This window comes from Megalobrama amblycephala, linkage group LG9, assembly GCF_018812025.1.
Source record: "Megalobrama amblycephala isolate DHTTF-2021 linkage group LG9, ASM1881202v1, whole genome shotgun sequence".
NCBI classification, from domain to species: Eukaryota; Metazoa; Chordata; class Actinopteri; order Cypriniformes; family Xenocyprididae; genus Megalobrama; species Megalobrama amblycephala.
The window spans coordinates 37,841,631-37,865,533 of record NC_063052.1 but is presented as its reverse complement, the minus strand read 5'-3'; the positions used below and the strand labels follow the sequence as shown (position 1 = coordinate 37,865,533).

Genomic DNA, 23,903 nt, shown 5'->3' with positions numbered 1-23,903 from the left:
ACACTTTTTAACCATTAATGTTCATCTTGCACTGCTCTGCGATGCACCATGCATTACGTAATCACGTTGGAAAGGTCACGCGTGATGTAGGAAGTACCGCGGTAGGGCAAAAAACTTGAACTCATTTTCTCCTACAACTTAAAATTTTCCGACATCATTGTTTTGCCCTTTTTTTTTGTAAAGGCTGTTTGACTTCATTTTTGCATGTTCGCTTTGTAAACACTTGTTCAGTACTTCCACCTACGTGACCTTTCCAACCTGAATACGTCATGCGTGGCGCATTGCAGAGCAGTGCAAGATGAGCATTTGTGGTTAAAAAGTTTTTTTTTTTTTTTAGAAAATGGCCAATCGTTTCGCTAGATAAGATCCTTATTCCTCAGTTGGGATCATGTAGAGCTCTTTGAAGCTGTACTGAAACTACAATTTGGACCTTCAACCCGTTGGTCCCCAGTGGGAGAAAAATCCTGAAATGTTTTCCTCAAAAACTTTCATTTCTTCGCGACTGAAGAAAGAAAGACATAAACATCTTGGATGACATGGGGGTGAGTAAATTATCAGGAAAATTCAATTCTGAAGTGAACTAATCCTGTAAGCAGCACAACTGTTTTCAACATTTCAAGAACTGTTTCTTGAGCAGCAAATCAGCATATCAGAATGATTTCTGAAGGATCATGTGACACTGAAGACTGGAGTAATGATGCTGAAAATTCAGCTTTGCATCACAGGAATAAATTACATTTTAAAATATATTCAAATAACTTTTCACAATATTACTGTTATAACTGTATTTGAAGATCAAATAATGGCAGCCTTGGTAAGCATAACAGACTTCTTACAAAAACACTTTAAAAAATCTTACCGACCCAAACTTTTGAACGGTAGTTTATCTAAATATTTAACCACTTTGGTCAGCGTTCATGAGCCTAAAAGGTAGTCATCACATAAAAATGGTTGTTAGCATTGTATGGAATTGAATGTACATCTTAAATGTACGATCATCTCACATGATCACAAGTTGATGCAAGAGTGACCCGCCTCCTCCAGCTCTCCCTCCGAAAGTCTGCATGACCCTCCAAGAGCTCCAGTTTTGCGCCCCGTCCCGCTGTCTCTCACGGGGTCAGTATGAACGCTCTGCTCTCTGTGTTGCGTTCTGCAGGCAGATGCTCGGCCTCCACGGTCAACCTGCCGCGGCAGACGGAGCCTGTGATTAACAACAGGCTGTCCAAGTCCTCGGCCACGCTCTGGAACTCGCCCTGCAGAAGTAAGAACGGAGCGGCTCCCGCGTTTCACCTCCAAAAATCCCTCCCTCCAAACCCTCCGTCTGGTTTTTGGTTCTTCAGTTGTGTTTTCTCATGAACTACTTTTGATTTGCTCATTTCTGGTGGCCTGCTTGCCTGTGCCTGTGCCTGGTGATCGATGGTCATTCTCACACCTTTTTTATTCACTTCCCCACCCCACAACCCCTCGTTCTTGTGTTGCATCGTGGGTAATCTCTTCTTCTGTGCACTTTTTGATCAGTGCTCACATTGTTGCATCATAGTCTGTGATGGTTATTTATCTGTGGTCCAGTAAGTGGTGGACATATCTATTTTTATTTCATTCCTTTCTTATTTTTGTGTTCCTGTCATCAGTTTTTGGTGTGGGTCATGGTGCTGGTGGTGGGCTTTTTAATTTGAGTGTGTGATTTGAAAGGCTGATTATTAATCAGTGATCATAAAACAGTGGTCTGGTAACTAAGTTAGGATATATAATATAATATGTGCCACTTGACTAATCTGATCTTAATCATATTAATGGATTGATTGATTCATATAAATAAGTGATGCTTTGCAATAGTTAAGTAGTTGTCAATGTTTCTGGCTGTGTTCAGATTGGAATACTTGCATACTGCTTACTGTATACTGCTCAATATACACTGTATACTGAGGATGGGAATGTAATGGAATTTATTGCTCATTCCAAATCCACTTAATGCTTCTGATTCCTTAATGGTTATTTAGTCTTTTTTTCGTGGTCAGAAAGATTTTTTTTAATGATTTTTAAAGAAGTCTCTTATGTATGGAGCCACACACATGGCATGCGTGGAAAGAAATTCCTAATTTTAAGTAAATTAAATTGTGTCCATGCTGTAATATTTAATTCCTTTGTTTTAGATAAATCATAGCAAAGAGAGGGAAGGAATTAGTTCATGGCCACGAATCACTTTTTACTAAAGTGAGGGAACAAATTAATAATTTGTGGAAACGAATTCTTAATTCATGGCCGCAATATATATATATATATATATATATTTTGTCAATATGTCATATAGACAAAATGGTTTAATTTTTTTTAATATCAAAAATACAGTAAAAAATTAAATATTGCTCCAATTTAAAATGTGGTTTCTATTCGAATATATTTTAAAATAATTTAATCCTGTGATGGCGAAGCTGAATTTTAAGCAGCCATTAGTATTGTGCTGCTTCATATTTTAGTGGAAACCGTGATAAAAAAAATGTTCAGGATTCTTTGAAAGTTCAAAAGAACAGCATTTATTTGAAAAACATTCTTTTTTGTAACACTATAAATATCTTTACTGACACTTTTGATCAATTTAATGCATCCTTGCTGAACATTACTATTAATTTCTTTAAAAAAAACTTTGGCATATATACTAAAGAAATATGTTTGGTATAGTGTTTAGTATAGAAGAAACATTAATTAAGTACTATTAGTGCAATCAAATGTTATACATCATTCAGTGCTAGGGCCAGATTTACTAACAGCTTGCATATGCGCAAACCCTCTTTTGGCGTTTAAAAGCTACTGTCAGGATTTACTAAAGACATGCACTGAAAAGGCTTGGACACATTTATTTTTACGGCTGACCTCATTGCATATGCATTTGTTGGAGTTTCCCTTTCAGACGCAAAATTTATGGAAGGAAAGTATTTAAATGAATCGCAAGGTGATTTACTAAGGTTTGTGCTAGTCAATTTACGGGTATTTGCGCCATTATTTACTAGGGCTGGGACAATACATCGATTCTTGATTCACGATACAATGATACTGGATCGATTCTGATAATTTTTCTCTCAAATCGATTCTGAGATTAGTGTTAACAGCAGATGGCGCTGTAGGCTAGTTTTTAACCGCACACTCAGATGCTCACGAAGAAGAGTGCTGCAGAGCGCTCGTGCATTTGGCTTGTAAGTGGTTAAATATATTTGCACTTCGGCTCAGAATGCTTTTATGACGTGAGATTAAAGGATTAGTCCACTTTTAAATAAACTTTTCCTAATAATTTACTCACCCCCATGTCATCCAAGATGTCCATGTCTTTCTTTCTTCAGTCGAAAAGAAATTAAAGTTTTTGATGAAAACATTCCAAGATTTTTCTCCTTATAGTAGACTTCAATGGGCACCAAACAGTTGAAGGTCAAAATTAGTTTCACTGCAGCTTCAAATTGTTCAACACGATCCCAGATGAGAAATAAGGGTCTTATCTAGTGAAACCATCGCTCATTTTCTGAAAAAAACTGAAAATTATAAAAGTTTTAACCAGAAATGCTCATCTTGAACTAGCTCTCTTCTTCTCCTCTATTAGAATTCCAGCAGTGTAGACACTGCTAAGTGTATTACTGCCCTCCATAGGTCAAAGTTTGAACTAATTTTTATATGCAATATGCTAGTTCAATAGTATATAACAATTAGTTCAAACTTTGGCCTGTGGAGGGCAGTATTACATTTAGCAGCGTCTACACTGCTGGAATTCAAATAGAGGAGAAGAAGAAGAGAGCTAGTTCAAGATGAGCATTTAAAGTTAAAACTTAATAATAATTTTCTTTTTTTTTTTCAGAAAATGAGTGATGGTTTCTCTAGATAAGACCCTTATTTCTCATCTGGGATCGTGTTGAACAATTTGAAGCTGCAGTGAAACTAATTATGACCTTCAACTGTTTGGTGCCCATTGAAGTCTACTATAAGGAGAAAAATCCTGGAATGTTTTCATCAAAAACTTTAATTTCTTTTCAACTGAAGGAAGAAAGACATGGACATCTTGGATGACATGGGGGTGAGTAAATTATCATGAAAAGTTTATTTAAAAGTGAACTAATCCTTTAATGTAAACACAGTCCACTGCGAACACCCTTGTAATTCGCTTCAACTTTTTCAAACTTTATGAATGATTATTTTAGATTTAAGTGGAGTGTGTGAAGGAATTGGAAGCAAGCAGATTACGGGTGTTTCTAAAGCATGTAGTGCCATCTGCTGTTAAAAAACTAAGCTCAGAATCAATTCGGGAGAATCACGATTCGCGATACATCGGAAAATATCAGAATCGCTCCAGATTCTTTGTATCGTGAATAGAGAATTGATGTATTGTCCCAGCCCTATTATTTACTGCCCCAAAGAAGCATGTCTCAAACCAGACTCTATGATGATCCGGTTGCGTCTGTGTTCTTTAATTTGCATGTCATCAGTAGATCACGCGCAGAACTTTCCACTCCCATCTGCGCTTTTTTGAAATTGCGCTGTTTTTCACACTAATTTGCCCTGTTTAGTTCATGTGGCTCCTAGTATTCTAGTATATTTTTTTAAATGATAATGATTCTGATTAAGAAATTTCCCATCCCTACTGTATACTGCACGCTATTTTTTTAAAAATATACTTTTTCAAACAGTATAGCATTATGCAATGCTAAACACTCACAAACCGTAGTATGATTCATTTTTATCAGTATGTGTACGTAACAGTTATTTTAGTCCACTCTTGTTGGTCCAATCAAATTAAAGACAAGAGGTTAAAAATCATAACACTCATCTTTCTTCAAATGAAAGGTCAGTTTAAGCACATTATATACACAGCAGAAGTAGTATGCCATCCCGATATTCTATGCAAATGGATAATAACATACTATGCGCAGTATAAATGCTAGAACCTGCAGAGATAGTAGCAGTATGGTAGTTATTCTGAACATAGCCTCATTTTAAGTTTCCTCTCTAAGGAAATAATGTGTTTTCTAGAATGCTGACATCCACATGCAGCAGAAAGCACCAATTATAAGTCAGCAAAACTGTGGCTATGCAGATGTGTATAAATCAAGATAATAACAGCATTGTGCACCACATGGCAACTGTGTAGCTCATGGTCTGGTCTTATTTCCCTGTCATTAGAGATGACCACTCAAAGTGCACTTTTTGCTAAGATATAATATGTAATATTTAAGTTAAACCTTTTAGCTAAGTCTTGAGAGACTTTCTGGCCATTGAGGTTTGTTTTTTTGCAACAAGCTTCCTGGGAATGCTGCTAAATATTGTTTTTATAACATATAGAATGACGATTGTTTAAAAGCAGGATTTTATATCCTAGATCGTGATCAAACCTTACAGTAGTTCAGGCAACAGCACGGTTTGCCGCAGTGGGGGAGAAAAAAAGGCAGCTGTTGCCTAGCAACGTCCAGTGACCAGCCGTCACGAAGTGTTGTAAATTTTCTCGTGTTGCTACAGTGTCAGATCGGAACACCACCTCTTTGCCTCATCGAGAACAAGGGTCCGTTTTGATACACAGTATTGTTTTAACGACATTCGGAGTGTGTTTCTGTCTGTTCGTGCCAGAGTGTGTTTGTGTTTTGTAGCAAAGGAGCATGGGAGAAAACGAGTGTTATTGAGACCACAGATTCATTTCTTCGTCACTTCACTTGTTTTTCTCATGTCTGTAGAGAAGTGTCATTCAGTCATCTCTGTGACAGCCCAAACCTCATTTAATGTTCTCTCAGAATATTAACTCAGCAGCAGCATCCCATAATAAAAACCCATGAACACTCTAATTATTCTGCTATTAGAGTGCTGTTCGTCTAGACATGCAGTTAAACCATGCAGAGAATTTATAAATGAAATCTCTTAAATATCGCAAAAGTTTCTCAGAGAGAACAATGAGATTAAATGGAGAGCAAAATGTGACTCAGGTGTTTCTCCTGAGAAAAAGATTCAGATTTGTTTCTTCTGGAGTTTCAGAAGAGATCTCAATGATGTCTCAAACTGTGCTCAGACTTGCTGAGAATACTAAAGTTTGTGTTTGCTCATAACTCAAACATGTCTCATCATATTTTTGTAAGACTAAATGATCTGAGCTATTTACACAACTGGGTTTGGGGTGGGTTTTTTTCAAAGTAGTCTCTTATACTCATCAAGGCTGCATTTATTCGATCAGAAATACAGCAATATTGTGAAATATTATTACAATTTAAAATAACTGTTTTGTATGTTAATATATTTTGAAATGTAATTTATTCCTGTGATCAAAGCTGAATTTTCAGCATCATTACTCCAGATTGAGAGTCACACGATCCTTCAGAAATCATTTTAATATGCTGATTTTCTGCTCAAGAAACATTTTTTATTATTATTATTATGAATGTTGAAAATTCGTCATATTTTTACAGTATACGTTTTTAAGGATTCTTTGAATGTATTTGAACTTGTATTTTAAATCAAAATAATTTTTTAACAGTATAAATGCTTTTTTCTGTCACTTTTGATTAAATATATGCATCCTTGCTGAAGAAAATTTATGATTTCTTTCAAAAAAAAATCGTACTGAATATCAACTTTACAGTGATATCGCTCTGTACTTTAAGTCAACAATTGACTCATTTGTGTCTATTTTTTGTTCTTACGAGACATTTTAAAAGAATTATCTTTAATGAAACATACATTAGAGCTCCATTTTGTCTCCAGAGCTATGAAAGAGAAAACTTTGAGCAATTAATCATCAAAGTCTAACATACAGTGTTCACTCAACGAAGGGCTTGAGAATTCCACTTCCAGTAACAGCCTCTCTGATTGGTCAGGCTGCTTTTTACTGGATGTTACAGCCAGCCGATTGGCTGAACGCTTGCTTCGGCCCTTTATCGAGTGACCTGTGGTATGTGTCCACATGTGTCGATGCTAACAGCGCCCTCTTGTGTCAGCCCGCAGCTTGCGTCTGAGCCCGTGGGAGAGCCGCATCGTGGAGAGGTTGATGACGCCCACCCTTTCCTTTCTGGCTCGCAGCCGGAGCGTCGCCACCCTCCAGAACAGCAGCGACCCCCGTGAGTTAAACGTCACACACACACTTAACATGTCTTAAGGTAATGGTTATACTCAACACATTCTACATGCACAGCCATGTGATGAGTTAAACACACATCATAAACAGGTGTGATGGAGTGCAAACAAGCAATTGCACTTATTTACTGAATACAATGTTATTTACAATATTACTGCTTTTTTTTTACTGTATTTTTGATCAAATGATGAACATAAGAAAAAAAAAAAAAGTACTAATCTTACCAGCCCTAACAGTAGTGTATTATCTCAATTCAGTAATGTTTTGAGCGTAAATAAGTGACTGTCTCTAAACATCTCTGTGTCTGATCTCAGATCAGTGTTCCCGCTCTGCGTCTGTGTCTCCTCTGACGCCCTGCTCCCATCATCATCCTCACCAGCACAGCGCTGAACGCTGGAGGGTCTCGGCCAGCACCCCTGACATCACACAGCGCCAGCACAGACGCAACTCCACACCGGTAAAAACACAGAACAACAAATGCAGAAATATTCATATAAAAATGCTAATATACACACCAGTTCAAAAGTTTGGAGTCTGTATCTCTCTAAGGTTTTTAATGCTCACCAAAGCTGCATTTATTTGATTAAAAATGCAGTAATATTGGGAAATGTTATTATAATTTAAAATAACTGTTTTCTCTTTTGATATATAATATTGATTTGACTCCTTTAAAATGATTTTCAATGTTTTCCTCTAGTTTGAGAAGAAGAAGAAAGAAAAGAAAGACAAGGAACGAGAGAACGAAAAGGAGAAGAGTGCTCTGTCTAAAGAAAAAGTGGAGAAGAAGAGACAATCTCAGTCCATAACCAGAACAAAAACAGAAGCCAGGTGACTCTTTCACACACACACACACACACACACACACACACACACACACACACACACACACACACGTTTGTTTTTGTGAATTGTGGGGACATTCCATAGGCGTAATGGTTTTTATACCATACAAACCGTATTTTCTATCACCCTACACCTAAACCTACCCATCACAGGAAACTGTGCACATTTTTACTTTCTCAAAAAACTCATTCTTTATGATTTATAAGTATTTTGAAAAATGGGGACATCGGGTAATGTCCTCATAAGTCACCCTCTCCTTGTAATGTCATACCCATGTCATTATACAAATTTGTGTCCTGATATGTCACAAAAACACGCACACACACACACAGCACACACTTTCTGAGCTCAAGGCTGCTGCAGGTTAAACACTGTGCGCTCACGAGCCAAAGAGAGGCTCTGGTCCAGACCAGCAGGGCGTCTGGCAGGCTGTTCGCTTTTATACAGGCCTTTGTGTTCAATTGCTTTGTGGAAAAAGTGATAAATTAGCCATTAAAGGATTAAAGTTGTACTCTTATTGTGGCTGTCCATGTTCTGCCTGATTGGTTTCCAAACCAAGGTCTCAGGGTAATTTGTTTTCTCGCTGAAATTGACAAAATCCACATTATTAAGGCAAGCATCACTATTATTATTGTTCAACCCTGGGGTTAGGCTATATATGTGTTTGTGTATTAGCAAAGACTATAGAATAACACAAGACGTGTCACTCGTATTGTTTTGAATGGGAGAAAGTGTAACGCGCAATATGGCGGAATAAGTCCCGCCTTCTAAAGCCAAGAGCCAATCGCCGACTGGTAAAGTCATCGCGTCACTTCAGCGGCCGTTAGAATCACCGGTTTCTATAGAAACAGTCAGACGCGCGCCTCCGAAGAGACGCGCATTTAGGTCTGCGCATGCGCATTAGCTTGATCCAGCCTGAAAAAATACAGTTTTTTTTTGTCATGATTCAAGCATTTAGAAACTACATTTTTGAGTCGGTTGTTGTTAGATTTCATTGGTGATTTCAAATATGAAATTTAATCGTAAGGTTGGCGAACAGTTTTGGAGAATCTGATGTTTCCCAAAATCCCCATTCAAAGAGATAGGAGCTGCATGATGCCCAGGATGCCTGAGAGGCGTTTCAAAGATGGCCGCCGGGTGAAATGACTTGTCTTAAAGGGACTTTGGTATTAGTGATACGCAGATCAGCTCAAATGTCACCCGAATCCACTTTTACACAACACTGTTTTCAACTAAAAATGGAAAACAATTTTCACTGTGTTTTGACTGTTCCTTTACACAGCAACGGCATTTTGAGGTCCTAAAAACGCAAACTTTTGAAAACAGGTTTCAAAGTGCAAGTTTTCAAAAATTATACCATTATTTATAAAAAATGTGAATTTGTGAAAAAGGTGACGTCATGCACATGCGTATTACCATAGACAGTAAAAGAAATGGACACAGCGACCCCATTGGAACTCAATTGAGACAAGTGAAGCCCATTTTTAGCGATTTTTAGCACTTCCGTTTCTGACGTGCAGACTCAAACTAAGCTTGATGACGTCAGCAACCTGTCTGACAGATGTAAATCTTCTAGTAGCTGTGCGTGCAAACTGCCATCGTTAATCTTGCAGAGGCGGCGAGCTTGAGCGGGGAGTTCTTTGGCGTGAGTGAGCAGGAGTAATTATTCTGATTAATTATTTTGTATAGTATTTTAAAATGTAACGCCAGTACGCCATATTAAGTTAATGCATACTATTGCCTGCGAGCTTCTCCTCCTGTCTGTACGGTAATTTCTCTACTGTGCGACAGAGAGTCGAGTGGTTATGACGCAATCGTTAGCCTATTTATACAAAAACTGTTTCTACGGGGCCATAATGTAACATAGAAGGTAATGGAGCCCTTTATACATTGTCGTGTATCTTTAGAAATAAATAATGGACAAATGGAGTCTTTAAACGCCTCAGATGTAAAGTTATTTGCTGTCAAAGTGACGCCAAAATGAATGGAAGTCAATGGGATGCTAACGCAAGTGAAGTTCTGCTACAAGATGGCGGCAGGCGGCCGACTTCAACTTCCGGTTGACTTCCTTGGGCACTGCGTATTACGTGTTCAGTCTGTAGGCGTGCAGTTTATCTTTACAAAGTGACATCGCCAACTACTGGCCTGGCATGAATAATACAGCGTTTTTAGTCATTTTCAGGAACAGCGATCATTTTGATAACATTGTCGTCTATACCCCAAAAAACGCAAAGGAAAAACTTTTTTGTTTTTAGTACAACGTTGTCATGTAAACGTACCCTTATAAGCACAGGGAACTAAGCAAACCAGAACAGGGAACACAGAACCAAAACACAATGAAACTAAACAGGACATACATGTTACAATATTGGGAGGTGTTCTTAATTCTGTTCTCATTTAGGTTATGAAGCTTAAAGCAGAGCTTCATCACCTAAATGAACTACGAGGGTAAACTAAACGAAAATTAGAAATATTGCCTTAGCAACTAATTGAAATAAGTTTAAGTGGATGCACTAAAATTACTAACTGGAAATAAATAAAAACTAAATCTAAAACGTAAAAAAAAAAAAAACTAAATACTAATATAAAAAACTAACAAAAATGACAAAAGCACATAATAAAATTACTAAAAATTGAAATGAAATTACAACTTAAAATACTAGAATGTAATGGGAATCAAAATAAAAATACAAAGTAAAGAAATAATTTTTTATTGTGCTTACAAAACCATTTGTTCTTAATTCTCTTCTTTTTTTTAGCCCAAATCTCAAAGCTAAAAACAGAGCTTCATCACCTGCGACGCCCAGGAGTCGCCCCCTCTCCCCCAATCCAGCGGTGTCCCCCAAACCACCCTCATCTTCGGGCCGGACTCCTCCTGGCACCAAGACACGGCCTAAACGAGCTCAGACTCCCGCCCGTGTACAGCCCCCCGCCGTCGCCGCGGTCGCCGTGGAAACCAAGGAGCCCCGTCAGGCTGACCCTCCCAAGGACACAAAGAGTGAGTGTGATCATCCTGACTACCGAAGCAGAGAGGCTTTGCTCTCAGATAAATCTGCATGACGGCTCAATGGTTTTCAAGGAGCCCGGGGTGACTTTTATAGCTTTAATATGTATAAAAGAAACGCAAATGCTTGTAAGGGTTTTTACTCTTCTTGATGGACTGTTTTTTTCTGTTCAGCTGCTCTCAGTGTTCCTGACATCACTGTCTCCTCTGCTCCGGCCACGCCCCTCACTACCTCTGCACCAATCACAGCAGCTCCTCAGACACCAGAGGCGGTGCCTGTTGTAGCCGCTGCTCCTTCTCGATCACTCTCTCCTGAGCCCGGCCCTCCGGCCGCCAAGCCCACAGCTGGGACCAATGATCCAGAGGAGGCGGCCAGGGTTTTGGCAGAAAAGAGACGTCAGGCACGTGAGCAGAGAGAGAAGGAGGAGCAAGAGAGACGAGAGCAGGAGCAGAAGAGCAGGTTAGTTGATTATAGACCGAGTGGAGAGTGTCAGTCTTGCATTTCAAACATAAAGTCCCGCCCACTTTGACAGAAAGAGACCGCCTGATTGATATTTACAGTGATCACAACAGAAAATAAATCATCAACTAAAACTATTTTAAAAACAATTGTAGAAAATTGAAAAAATTGAAGTAAAGCTGAAACAAAATACAAATATTAGATGGCAAAATTAAAAAAAAACGAAAATTAGAAATGTTGTCTTGGCAACTAACTGAAATAAATTTAACTTGAAGCACTAAAATTACTAACTGGAAATCAATAAACTAAAATTGACAAAAAAATCTAAATAGTAATATAAAAAAACTAACAAAAATAACAAATGCACATAACAAAATAACTAAAAAATCAACTTACAAATATATAAAAATAAAAGCAAATTCAAAATATTATTACAAATTAATTAATACATAATAGTATAGTATATAAATAATACTATAACACTGGTTGACAGAGTTTCTGTAGCTTTTAACAGTGAATTTCTAGGACTTTTCCAGTTTGTGATTATTGGATAAAATCATTTTATAGAGATAAAAACACAAAGAGCAAATTCTGAAATATTTTAGAGCTGATCATAACCACATAAATTATTTATTACATATAAATTTACATTTAGATTACACTGTGATTAACATGATTTTGTGAAAGATTTTAATAATTTCAGTTATTTATAAATTAAATTGATTAATTTATAAATAATCAGACTACCCATAAGTTTTCCTTCTTAACAGTGTTATTTTATGATCATTGAGATACTATTATTATGGAAGAGGATTAGGGCCAAGCAATAATAAAAAAATAAAACCATCTCGAGATTAAAGTTGTTAAATTTCGAGAAAAAAGTCGAGATAAAATGTTGAGAATAAACTCATTAAATTATGAAAAAAAAGTTGTTAAATTACAAATTTGTTCTCATAATTTAACAACTTTTTTCTCGTAATTTAACGAGTTTATTCTCAACATTTTATCTCGACTTTTTTCTTGAAATTTAACGAGTTTTTTCTCATAATTTAATGAGTTTATTCTCAACATTTTATTTCGACTTTTTTCTTGAAATTTAACGAGTTTTTTCTCGAAATTTAACAACTTTAATCTCGAGATGGTTTTATTTTTTTATTATTGCTTGGCCCTAATCCTCTTCCGTATATTATAGTTTAGAACTATTATAACTATTTTTATTATAGTTAATTTTTATTTTTAAATTTCATTTTATTTAATATTCAATTTCATTTTCCATGTAAAGTTTTAGAAATGTATTTTTTTATTAGTTTTTTTATATGTCTATATAGTTGTATTAATTTATTATATATTATTTATATTATATATCAAAATGATCCCATTATATTTAGTTTTAGTTATTTTAGTACATTACGTTAAAATAAATGAAAATGAGAACTGTTGCCTGGGCAAGTAGCTGAAATAAAATAAGTTCTTTTTTTTATAATTAGTATTAGTTCAGTTAATGATTATTTTAATGATTTAAGTAATAAAAATGTTTTTTATGGCTTTAGTTAACTACAATAAGCCTGATTATCTAGTCGTAACTCTGTAGACTGTAAACCTGCCTCGTCTTCATTCAGAGCGCTGCGTGAGGAGCACGCCAGACGTGAGGAGGAGGAGAGGAGGCGCAGAGAGGAGGAGGCGCGCTTCATGGCAGAGCAGCAGCGTCTGCAGGAGGAGAAGGAGGCGCAGGAGCGAGCAAGAGCCGAGCAAGAGGAAAACCTGCGTCTGCAGAAACAGGTGAGCAGTGCATCATGGGTAATGGCTACCATTGATGACAAACTTATCAACAGGATAACAGCATTTAAGTGTTTTAATAGTGCTGAAAAATAATATGAAGCTTCTGAACATTCTTTAAAGTCAAATCCAAACAACGTGCATTGCGGAAAACATGGGAGAAAATGGGCTTTTTAATGGTCAATGATGAAATTTAGAGAACAGATGGACAATGTGATGCCAATATCTAAACAATTTAATGAGAGCAAGCTAAAAAAAAAAAAGGATACATGCAAAACTGATATATATACAAAACCATGTCTATTTGTATATATTATTTATACAGAAATGTCTATATATATGATAGCAAAAATATATATATATCACTCTGTGTATATATATATATATATATATGATAGGGGTGGGAATCGGAGGGTACCTCACGATACGATACGATCACGATAAATGGCTCACGATAACGATAATATCGCGAGTCAGCGATTCTGCGATAATCGATATATCGCTAGACAATCCTATAATGATACATCGCGATATTGGTCTTAATATGAAAACAAAATGCACGTGAAAAGGTTAAGTGCAGGTTAACGGATAAATCCGATCTTATATGTACATTTAATAGAATTCACGTCACCGAAAGCAAGAAATATGAGGTGCATTTTATTGACCATCAGTTAATTTCAAAATCAAAGACTGCAATAGGAGAGAGCGGCAACAGCACTGGTATAAGGTCTCATTACTTTTAATGAAGATAATTGTGTGTTATGCGTCTGCGACTTACTTTCACTTTCATATGCGGCAGTTTGCGCGTCAGCTTGCTGAAGAGATCTGCGGCGATGTGTGATGCAGTAGCGTTGTCATATCTGACTCTCACATGTTTCAGTTTTAGTATTTTGGGGAGAAGTAAAATTTATAGTTTCAACAACCAGATGCATTTAGACTGAGCATAGACAGTTTTGACTGGAATGCGTCCCAGACCATCTCCTGAAGTGGTTTGAGCGATCGGATTTAAATCCGTCTCAAATGCGTATTTAGGCATTTAGGCATTTAGACCTGGTCTTTTCACGATCGGATAGCTATCCGATCAGAGAAAATGCATGAAGTCACCAGGTGCAAACAGACCCTTTGACGTTCTTCAAGCGCTTAGATATACACGGGAGCGTTCGAAAGCAGGCGTCTATCAGAGGATCCCTAATATATGCTTTCAAATGCTCCCGTGTATATCTAAGCGCTCGGTGAAGAACGTCAAAGATGTCTACGACTGTCACATCAATGGTATAAAAGTGCGTCAAGACTTTGAACTTAAACGTGGCTGGGGCATCTATTTTACTCACACTGCTGTCCGCCATCCTGTTAATAACCTCTTTTTCTTAGGCTAGTTAACTTAAGTTCACGTTTCCCTCATTCATGTGTCGAGCACCGCCTTGAAGTAGGACGCTTTGAGCAAAGAAATCTATATATAGCGCTTTATTTTTTTTAATTAAAATATCGATATTTGGCGCAGCGATTCGATTCTCGTATCGCACAGAGAAGGATGACGATATATCGCCATATCGATATTTTGTCCCACCCCTAATATATGACAGCAAAACAAGATAACAGAAAATGTATGTAGGTGAGTTAGAAAATCTATTTCTGATACAAGAAAATACCACAAAAAAAATAAATAATGATTCTCACAATAAGCCATTGTTTTTAGGCAATTTTTATTTTATTTTATTTTATTTTACCAAAATGTGACCTGGACATGCAATTGAAAGGTTTTATTTGATTTATTTATTTTATCCGTTTACGAAGTCAGTACATTTTTGAAAAGCTTCTTTTAGTCGAGTGGACATTAATTGCTCAATTAATTTGCCTTGCTAATATATATCAGTTTTATTGGCTTAAATCATATTAACTTTAATTATGTATTTGTGGCGTATGTGTTTTGGTGAGCATATAAATATTAATTTCATTCAAATCATTAATTCGAACCTATTAATTTGTTCAAATCAGCTTTATTTCTTCTTTTCATGTACATTCATGCCAATATGTTTTAAAATCCATCTGCAGTCTTCAGTAAAATCATTTTAATACAAAAGACCTTCAAGGCATCAAGGTGACCGAAGCACAGGCAGACAAAAGGCCATTAGCGCGAGTGCTTTCATACGACAGTCTCAGCTTGAATTTCCTGCAGTGCATTAGGCATTAAGCAGCCATTCAGATCCGACTCACGAGAAGAAGATACATAAGCCTCGGGCGACTCTCATCTGCTGCCCCGTCAGCTCACAGAGCCCATCTGACATGAAGCCTGCATGTGTTCTGGTTTGATCTGATCGTGCAGGACAGGCCTAATGGGTCTGTTTGTAGCTCTCTGGACGGACAGAGGACAGCTGTGGTGTCTCAGCAGCATCAAAAAGGATTTAAACTGTGACAAGGACACAGATATGCATAAACAGATTGAACTTGATGCCACATCTGGATTTATGGCCAATGAGATTAAGCTAATTAATTAGTTAAAAGATACTGTGTCTAGGTCAGTGTTATTGTAGTAATATTTATATATTATTATAGATTTTGTTAATATTTTGAATTAGATTTTATTTTTGTTAAAGTTTTAGTATTTTGTTTTTGTCATTTAATTTTAGTTCTTTAATACTTTACTAAACATTACCAGTAGCTACTTAAAATAAATGGAAATTGGCAACTAGCTGAAAAAAAAGGTTTATTTTTATTTCACTTCAGTTATATATTTGGCCTCTGCTTCCCTCTTGTGGCAGAGGAGTGAAAATAAAACACATTCTGTTTGTGAAAATAGTGAAATTGCACAAAGATTTCAGCCTGACATTCAGTATTTTACTTGATCAGTCACAGTCGTGATCATGTTGGCTGGTGTTATTTTAATATTATTTATATACACTATTATTAATAGTATTTATTCATATTTTAACAACATTTCCGATATTTAAGTTTTTCATCTAATATTTATATTTTATTTTATTCCAGCTTAATTTCAATTATTTATTCATTTTAGTTTTAATTTTTGCTAACAATAACAACACTGATGTTGCCTCCATACCAGTGAATTTCTGTTATTTTTCTACCAGCAGGGACAAACTGAACCACAATAACCTGCCAAACCTTGAGTCATGTCATAGGACTTATGGGTAATTCAAAGATGTGTAATGGATTTATGGGTAATGAAGTTTTATTTGTGTCTTTGCCAGCGAGAGGAGGCCGAATCCAAAGCCCGAGAGGAAGCAGAGAAACAGAGGATAGAAAGAGAAAAACACTTCCAGAAGGAGGAACAGGAGCGCCTGGAGAGAAAGAAGGTAACGGGAGACTCTTCAAATGCTTTTATTGCAACTGAGTGATTTTCCTTTCCTGTGGATTTGACTAACATCCATGTTCACCTTTCTAGCGTCTGGAAGAAATCATGAAAAGGACTCGTAAGAGTGACGCAGGCGGACAGGTGGGACACGTCTGTGTTTCATTGAGTATGAATTCATCTCACACACAGAGCGAAAGGAAAATGAACCCGCTTTATTTGTTCCTTTGCAGAAAGACGTAAAGACCCCAGCTCAAGTGAATGGTAGAGTCTCTGACAATGGTAAAAATCGATTTTTAGTATTGTGCATGTGATGTTACCCTTAAAAAATATCACTTTTCTCTATTAAAAATATTTAAAATTAGTTTAAATAAATAATATGTAGCTGTTAATTCTTTTATCTTGCAGTAATCCAGAAAAATCCTTCAGAAACTCTTCATAGTGCTGCGACAAATTTCAACCAATCACAAGGAGATGTGAAAATGAGGTAAACAAGAAGTTGCACAATTAGTTGCATGAATATTTTGAGATAATATCTGACAAAATAATGAGAATTTCACCCATGTTTCTTTCTCAGCTCTGTGTCCTGGGACACGGCGCCCGTCATTAATGGTGTCCAGCCCACCAAACATCAGAATGGACTGTCCTCCAATGGAGAGGCAGCAGACTTTGAGGAGATCATCAAGCTGTCCAATCACAGTGGCAGTGGAAACAGTGGGCAGGGTCAACCTGCTGACCCAATCATGGCCTTTGAGGGAGGGGAACCGTTCATGATGAAGGCGGGACCTATGAAACCTCAACATGTGGCAGGTAAGATTGGATAGTTTTAGGGTACGTTTACAAGACAACGATATGCTTAAAATGGAGAAGTTTAGCCTTTGAGTTTTCTGCGTACAGACGACACCATTGTCAAAATGATCCCCATTCCCACGGATCCACGAAAATGTCTAAAAATGCTGTATTCTGCTGCCAGGCCATTAGATGGCGATGAAACACCATAGGCTGAACATGTAATACGCAAGTGCATGACGTCATTGTTTCCACAGATTTATGTTTTTGTTGTTTACACGGAGACCGTTTTCAAAACCTTGCACTTTGAAACCCGTTTTCAAAAGTTTGCATTTTCAGGCACCCAAAACGCTGTTGTCGTGTAAATGAACAGCCAAAACACATTAAAAGTTTTACGTTTTTGTCATGTAAACAGCCACTTAGATTAGGTAAGAAGATTTTAGATTAGATATTGAACATAAAAGATGGTTAGCAGAATCTCTAAGCTGATCATTTCTACATGAAAATGGACAATCATTTACATTTCTTTGTCTTTTGAAGCCATTTGCAAACTTTATTTTGTCATTTTGGAGCTTGATCATTGCAAACCCAAATGCTCAAAATAATGAATTGGTTTGAGTAGGATGAACTTAAATTAAAGGTGGTACAGAGGATGTTTTGTTTTATACATTTTTGCAATATTACTTGAAACTGTCTTTACTAACTGATAAAAGACTATTTATTAGGTGCACTGAAAGGAATATTATTAATATACATCATCTGTGCACGAGGTAGGGCCTTAAAAACATCAGCCAATTGTTTACGCGATCATCGCGTGAACGATTGGCCCTCTGGCTTGTCAATCACTGCCATGACGTTCCTTGTGAGAGACGCGCGGCTGCGCGCTCTAGTAACTTTCCACACTCTACATGCGCCGCATGTGATGTTTTTGTCCGGAGACAGGAGTAACAACTGCAGATTATGAGTTACCTGCGGTGAGTCCGACATAATGAATCCACTAAGTGTGTGCGCGGCTTAACGATTGTAAGGCCGATTATGAATGTAAATTGATACTTATGACTGATCGCGCTCAAACGCGTCCAGTCAGAGCCAGTTGCGTTCAGTCTGCGATTACAGTCGGTGTTCAAATTCCATGTGAAAGTATATAAATCTGCTTCAGGAGCAGGAAACTATCGCTGTATGTTGAGTCAGAATGTTTTAGCTAGTCGTTAAATGTGTGCCCAGCTTAATAACACAGCCAATGCCGGTGGTAAACAAACACTCGTGCACGAGAGTTTTGGGAGGCGTTCACTTTGAAATGAGCTGTGAAGGAGGGGGGTTGTTCTTCCGCATGCGCTCATTTCAAAAACTCAGTCGACGAAAACATCCTCTGTACCACCTATATAGGGGTGGTTCAGTGTTTTTTCTCTAGGATTGTTTTTGGGGCGCAGTTTAACATGTCTTAATGCTTTGTTTTTTTGAAAACGCTGTATTTTTCATATATTTTACCTTTATTCTACACCTCTGTTTCCACTGTCATTCGAACGGCTCATTTGACTTCCTGCTTCTGATACCACTCCCTCCGAAATACGCAATGTGCTCAGATTGGTTAGCTGGCCCAGTGTATCCAGAGCCATCGTGATTCGCTGAAGCGTCCGGAAACGCCACGCCCCTTACCATTTTAGTTGTTAATGGTTACGTGCGCTTCAGTTATATTGTATGCTCAATTTGATTATATTGCTGTATCAAATTGAGCCCGAATCAGACCCAGATGAACAGCAATCGCGGCTTTTAAAGGATGTTTATGAATGGTATTTCATTTAGTATTTGTGTCAAAGTGTTTAGATATTCTATCACTGCTGTTTGTTAGCTTTCAATATACAGTTTTATCCTGATTTAAACTTTACTGTAGCCGAATACATGCCTGAGTAGTAGCATTTTTGTAAAGGTAGCGTTTAATTTATAGCATGAACAACTGTTTGTCTATGAACATATAAGTTTGTTGGTGTTTGTTGGAGAAGTATGCACTATAATACAGCTAACTGGCTAGCGAAGCAAAAATGAGTTGCTCTTATATGTCCTTGATGCAACCAAAAATAGCAACAGAACTATACGTTGAAAAGACATATAAAAACAATAAAACGTACTTACAGTTTGGGGCAATAAACAGCAGCTTCTGCTTTTAAAGTGGGAACTGCTTCATCTTTCAGTAAAAGCCTTTGTGCAAATCCAGCATTGAACTTGTGTAGAATCTGGAAACTGCCTTCAGCTCCGCATGCAGTGTAGAAATGATCACAGATTATAATGGTTTCTATTATCTTTTGACGCGTCGCGTCGCGCCGCTTGCGTCCGGTGTACACAACTCTTCCGCTTTCATTATGCTGCGCCACATGGCCTCGCCCACTTTGTTGCGTGTTCCCGGGGGCGTGTTTTGCAGGCTTTATGATGTCACCAACCCGGGAAGAAGCTCGTTGTAGTCCAAACCGGTCATTTTGGAAGCATTAAAACGCCTTAACTTTACAAGACAATATCTCCGTTTGCATTGAACTTTCAGCGCTGCAACTTTGCAGATACTGTTTATGCTCAAGCAGCAACATTACACAATAACTAAAGTTAAAAAAGTGAAATTGCATTGAACCACCCCTTTAAACAAATTAGTTCAGTCAAATTAAAGGGTTAGTTCACCCAAAAATGAAAATTCTGTCATTTATTACTCACCCTCATGCCGTTCCACACTCATAAGACCTTCGTTAATCTTCGGAACACAAATTAAGATATTTTAGTTGAAATCCGATGGCTCAGTGAGGCCTCCATAGGGAGCAATGACATTTCCTCTCTCAAGATCCATAAATGTACTAAAAACATATTTAAATCGGTTCATGTGAGTACAGTGGTTCAATATTAATATTATAAAGCGACAAGAATATTTTTGGAGTGCCAAAAAAACAAAATAACAACTTATTTAGTGATGGCCGATTTCAAAACACTGCTTCATGAAGCATCGGAGCACAAATGAATCAGTGTATTGAATCATGATTCGGATCGTGTGTCAAACTGCCAACGGCTGAAATCACGTGACTTTGGCGCTCCGAACAGCAGATTCGACACACTGATTCATCTGTGCTCTGAAGCTTCATGAAGCAGTGTTTTGAAATCGGCCATCACTAAATAAGTCGTTATTTAGTTTTTTTTTGGCGCTCCAAAAATAATCTTGTCGCATTATAATATTAATATTGAACCACTGTACTCACATGAACTGATTTAAATATGTTTTTAGTACCTTTATGGATCTTGAGAGAAGAAATGTCATTGCTCCCTATGGAGGTCTCACAGAGCCATCGAATTTTAACTAAAATATCTTAATTTGTGTTCTGAAGATTAACGAAGGTCTTACAGGTGTGGAACGGCATGAGGGGGATAAAGTAATAAATGACAGAATTTTCATTTTTGGGTGAACTAACCCTTTAACTTTTATGAGTATTTATCACTTTCTTTTACCTTCAAGTTTACAGAACTGATATATTTTAAGTAAACTGAACTGTTTCATTGTTTTGAGTTTAATGAACTTATTTCTTTTAATTTAGACAAACTTAAGTTTAACTGAAACTTGGACGGGATTTCTATTTCCCAGCATGTTTTGCCCTTGGCACTCGAAAGGGAGAGTAAATGCTAAAATTAAGTGTTATATAACGTTTTTTTGTGCAAGATTAATGTTAAGTGGGAGATTTAATTGTGATTAATGTTTCTAGTTTCTGTTAATGTGGGTTTTTGGAGAGATACCATCATGGCGATGTGGTGCGCGTGTGGCTTGGTTTGAGAGCAAGCATGTTGCTCTTTTGCAAACTTTTGTTTCTGTTTTTTCTCTCTCTCTCTGCAGAGGTCCTGTGAGAGAGCAAAGCCTTCTGTGAGAGAAGAGAAGCCTTACGCTACCACTGCTTCCACCCCTGACGTGTGCCAAACCAACAAAAAGACTGCTTTAACTTTAGAAACACAGACAGAAACCGCAGATTTCTGTGGAAGCACTTTGAGGAAGTGAAAGAAGAGGAGGAGAACCTTAAAAAGACACTTATATACATATAAAACATTTGCAAAAAGTCTCTGTCTATTTCACTGTGTGTCATGGTGCAACGTTTCTTTAAAAAGTCACCTGCCATTTATGTGGTGCACCTTAAAAGAGTCACTATATAATGAATTTTAGAAAATACAACTTGGAAATACACAATGTTTGGCTATCATTATGATATTAATTATTGTTGTTGTTGTTGTTATGATGTATTGTTATTGTTCTTTTAAGTAGAAACCGTGTGTGTCTTGAATTATTGCGTTATTTAACGTGTGGAGCATCAGAAGAGGGCGATATTCTGTATGTTAATGTATATTTGCCTGATTATGACAGACCTGTGGAATAAATCTTTATGAAAGGGGCTGTGTGTCAGTGCTGTGTACTTTATGATTTCAAGGTCTTAAGATGTTGTAGTCACGCATGAAGGCATGTTTTTGTGTTTCCACAGTTGCTCCTCTGTGCAGCAGATGACACATGAGCACAACAGAGAGTCAGAAAGATCCAGACGGTAATTTAAGGTACTAAGAAATACTGTAAACTACATTAGCCTACTAAGATATATTATGGAAGCTTGTTATGGTCACGGAATAAAAATTAGTTAATTGCAACTATTTTGATTGTTTACAATTTCAATCAAATGACTTGATAAGCAATGGTCTTAAATACAACCTAAGCTAAGAAAAAAGTTTACTTCGACGAAACTAAAGTACAATTAAATGTGGGAACCTTTTTACTTTCAATCAAGCATGTTTTTTGCTATATCAATTTTAAATTGAATAATTTTGACACAGTAGCCATACTTAATTTCTGTGCAATGAATAATTTCAACCAGTGGAGGGCAACACAATCCTGCAGCCCTGAATCTAAACTCAACCTTCCATCCACGTCACTCACGGAACAATATCCCATTTATGATGTGCAATTAGTGTACACATCTTTGCCTCTTATCTATGCATATTTTATTTATGCAGTTAACAAAGTAGATCTAGAAGTTCTCGTTCTCCGGTGAGAGTCTGTGCTTGTGTTGACACCCAGTGCTGGTACTTCAGAACGATATTAATGCATATATGAAGAAAACACAGTGACAGTAAGCTATTATTATATAGTGCATTATTTAAAAGGGGGGGAAAATAGCCTTAAATCACATTGTGACCACCCAAAGTTTCACCACCACACACTGACATGCTCTTGGCCCTGAGAGTCCGATGTCATCTCAAGCACTGTATTTTTAGATGGATGATAACAGATATAAAGTGAGTTATGACTAAGGTGGGCGCTGCCAGTTGGGTTTTAATTCATTTGGCATGGCAGGAATGAATAGGATCCTAATGAGTGACAAAACACGCCGCCTGAGCCCACAAGAACTGCTCTCAGGTTTGCATTTGATTTGAATAACCCTTAAAAATCTGTAGGTTGCTCTTTTAGAGTTTGGGAGACTTTTCAAGCTTTGTCTCAGATGTTTCTCCTAAAATGTAAAAATAGACACAAATAGAGCTTTTAAAATCAGATCATTTGCTCTTGGAAGATGAGAAATGTTTGAGTTCATACTGAATTCTATGACTTTTGATGGAAGATTTTGGTATGTTGGCAAAGTTTGAGATCACTTTTGAAAATCTAGATGAGACACTTGAGAACATGGGTTGAGAACATGATCCTATATGTTTCCCATAGATTTTAACCGAATCCCAAATTATAACTATTAAAAATAGTTTTCATCCATTGAAATGAAGCTGAAATAGATGAAAAACTTGCATTTAAAAAACTTTTTAAATAAAAATTAGAAATTAAAAATTGCCAGGTGAAGTACTAAAAGTGCAAAAACTAAACCTGAAATAAAAATAAAAAGATATTAATAAATACTAAAATAGTATAGAAGTAATGATCTCACAACATAATTTTGTATTCCAAATTGGCCAAGATGGCTGACAGAGCTCTGACTCCAAAGTTCATATTTGTCTCTAGCCTTTGACCTTTAAAGGCCTGTTAAACAGTACGTTGTGTCACAAACCCTTGGCGCACAAGATGGACAATAAAGCCTCACTGAACATTTCCCCATGAGTCACTGCAAGGTGAGAAGACAACTGAGAATTTACTGTCTGATTGACGTGGGCTGTTTTGGTTGCTGTTGATAAGCGTGTGTGAATGAGTGTGTATATGTGGGTATTGTGTGCATCTAAACACACTCTGTATGTGTTATATTTTCAACCTCTCTATTTAAATGTGGTCTTGCAGCATTTTTCCATCAGCCGCGCATTTGCTTTAAACCAAATCGGAGTTGCTTTGTTTAATGGCTCTATATATACCTGCTTCCAGCTGCACTGTGAAAGATTATTTCCATACAGGACCTTTCCAGTGTTTCCAAGGCAGCCCTTCTTTTGGGTTTTAGAATACAGGTTCCAATATACACAGAGTTCTGTGTCCACGTTCTATTGGCCAGTTTGCCAGGTTACTATTGTGGATTGTATTTTGATTTATGGGCTGATTTCATAGATGTGAGCCAAGCATGAGAAAACTTCATGCAGAGCAAAGCCAATGTACTGGACAAACTGTATGAAACAGGTTGAAATAATATTTTATATGATTTTATGT

General features: G+C 37.1%; 2 protein-coding genes across 5 annotated transcripts in view; one reads left to right on the top strand and one right to left on the bottom strand.

Annotated features, from left to right (window-relative positions):
- Positions 1-21,675, top strand: part of map7d1b (MAP7 domain containing 1b) — a 53,834-nt gene extending 32,159 nt beyond the window's left edge. For 2 of the 4 annotated variants that reach the window (XM_048203535.1, XM_048203536.1), the window contains 13 exons: positions 1,157-1,261; positions 6,957-7,076; positions 7,408-7,550; positions 7,791-7,921; positions 10,696-10,934; positions 11,115-11,400; positions 13,020-13,179; positions 16,383-16,487; positions 16,577-16,627; positions 16,717-16,765; positions 16,892-16,970; positions 17,061-17,293; positions 21,129-21,675. In XM_048203535.1, the coding sequence (XP_048059492.1) occupies positions 1,157-1,261; positions 6,957-7,076; positions 7,408-7,550; positions 7,791-7,921; positions 10,696-10,934; positions 11,115-11,400; positions 13,020-13,179; positions 16,383-16,487; positions 16,577-16,627; positions 16,717-16,765; positions 16,892-16,970; positions 17,061-17,293; positions 21,129-21,139 (1,712 nt within the window). In that variant the 3' untranslated portion in view covers positions 21,140-21,675. The remainder of the gene's footprint in view (positions 1-1,156; positions 1,262-6,956; positions 7,077-7,407; positions 7,551-7,790; positions 7,922-10,695; positions 10,935-11,114; positions 11,401-13,019; positions 13,180-16,382; positions 16,488-16,576; positions 16,628-16,716; positions 16,766-16,891; positions 16,971-17,060; positions 17,294-21,128) is intronic. The other 2 variants (XM_048203537.1, XM_048203538.1) reach the window with 1 other exon arrangement.
- The window catches only part of LOC125276113 (E3 ubiquitin-protein ligase TRIM39-like), a 302,026-nt gene that overhangs the window by 66,997 nt on the left and 211,126 nt on the right, over positions 1-23,903 (bottom strand). The window lies entirely within an intron of this gene.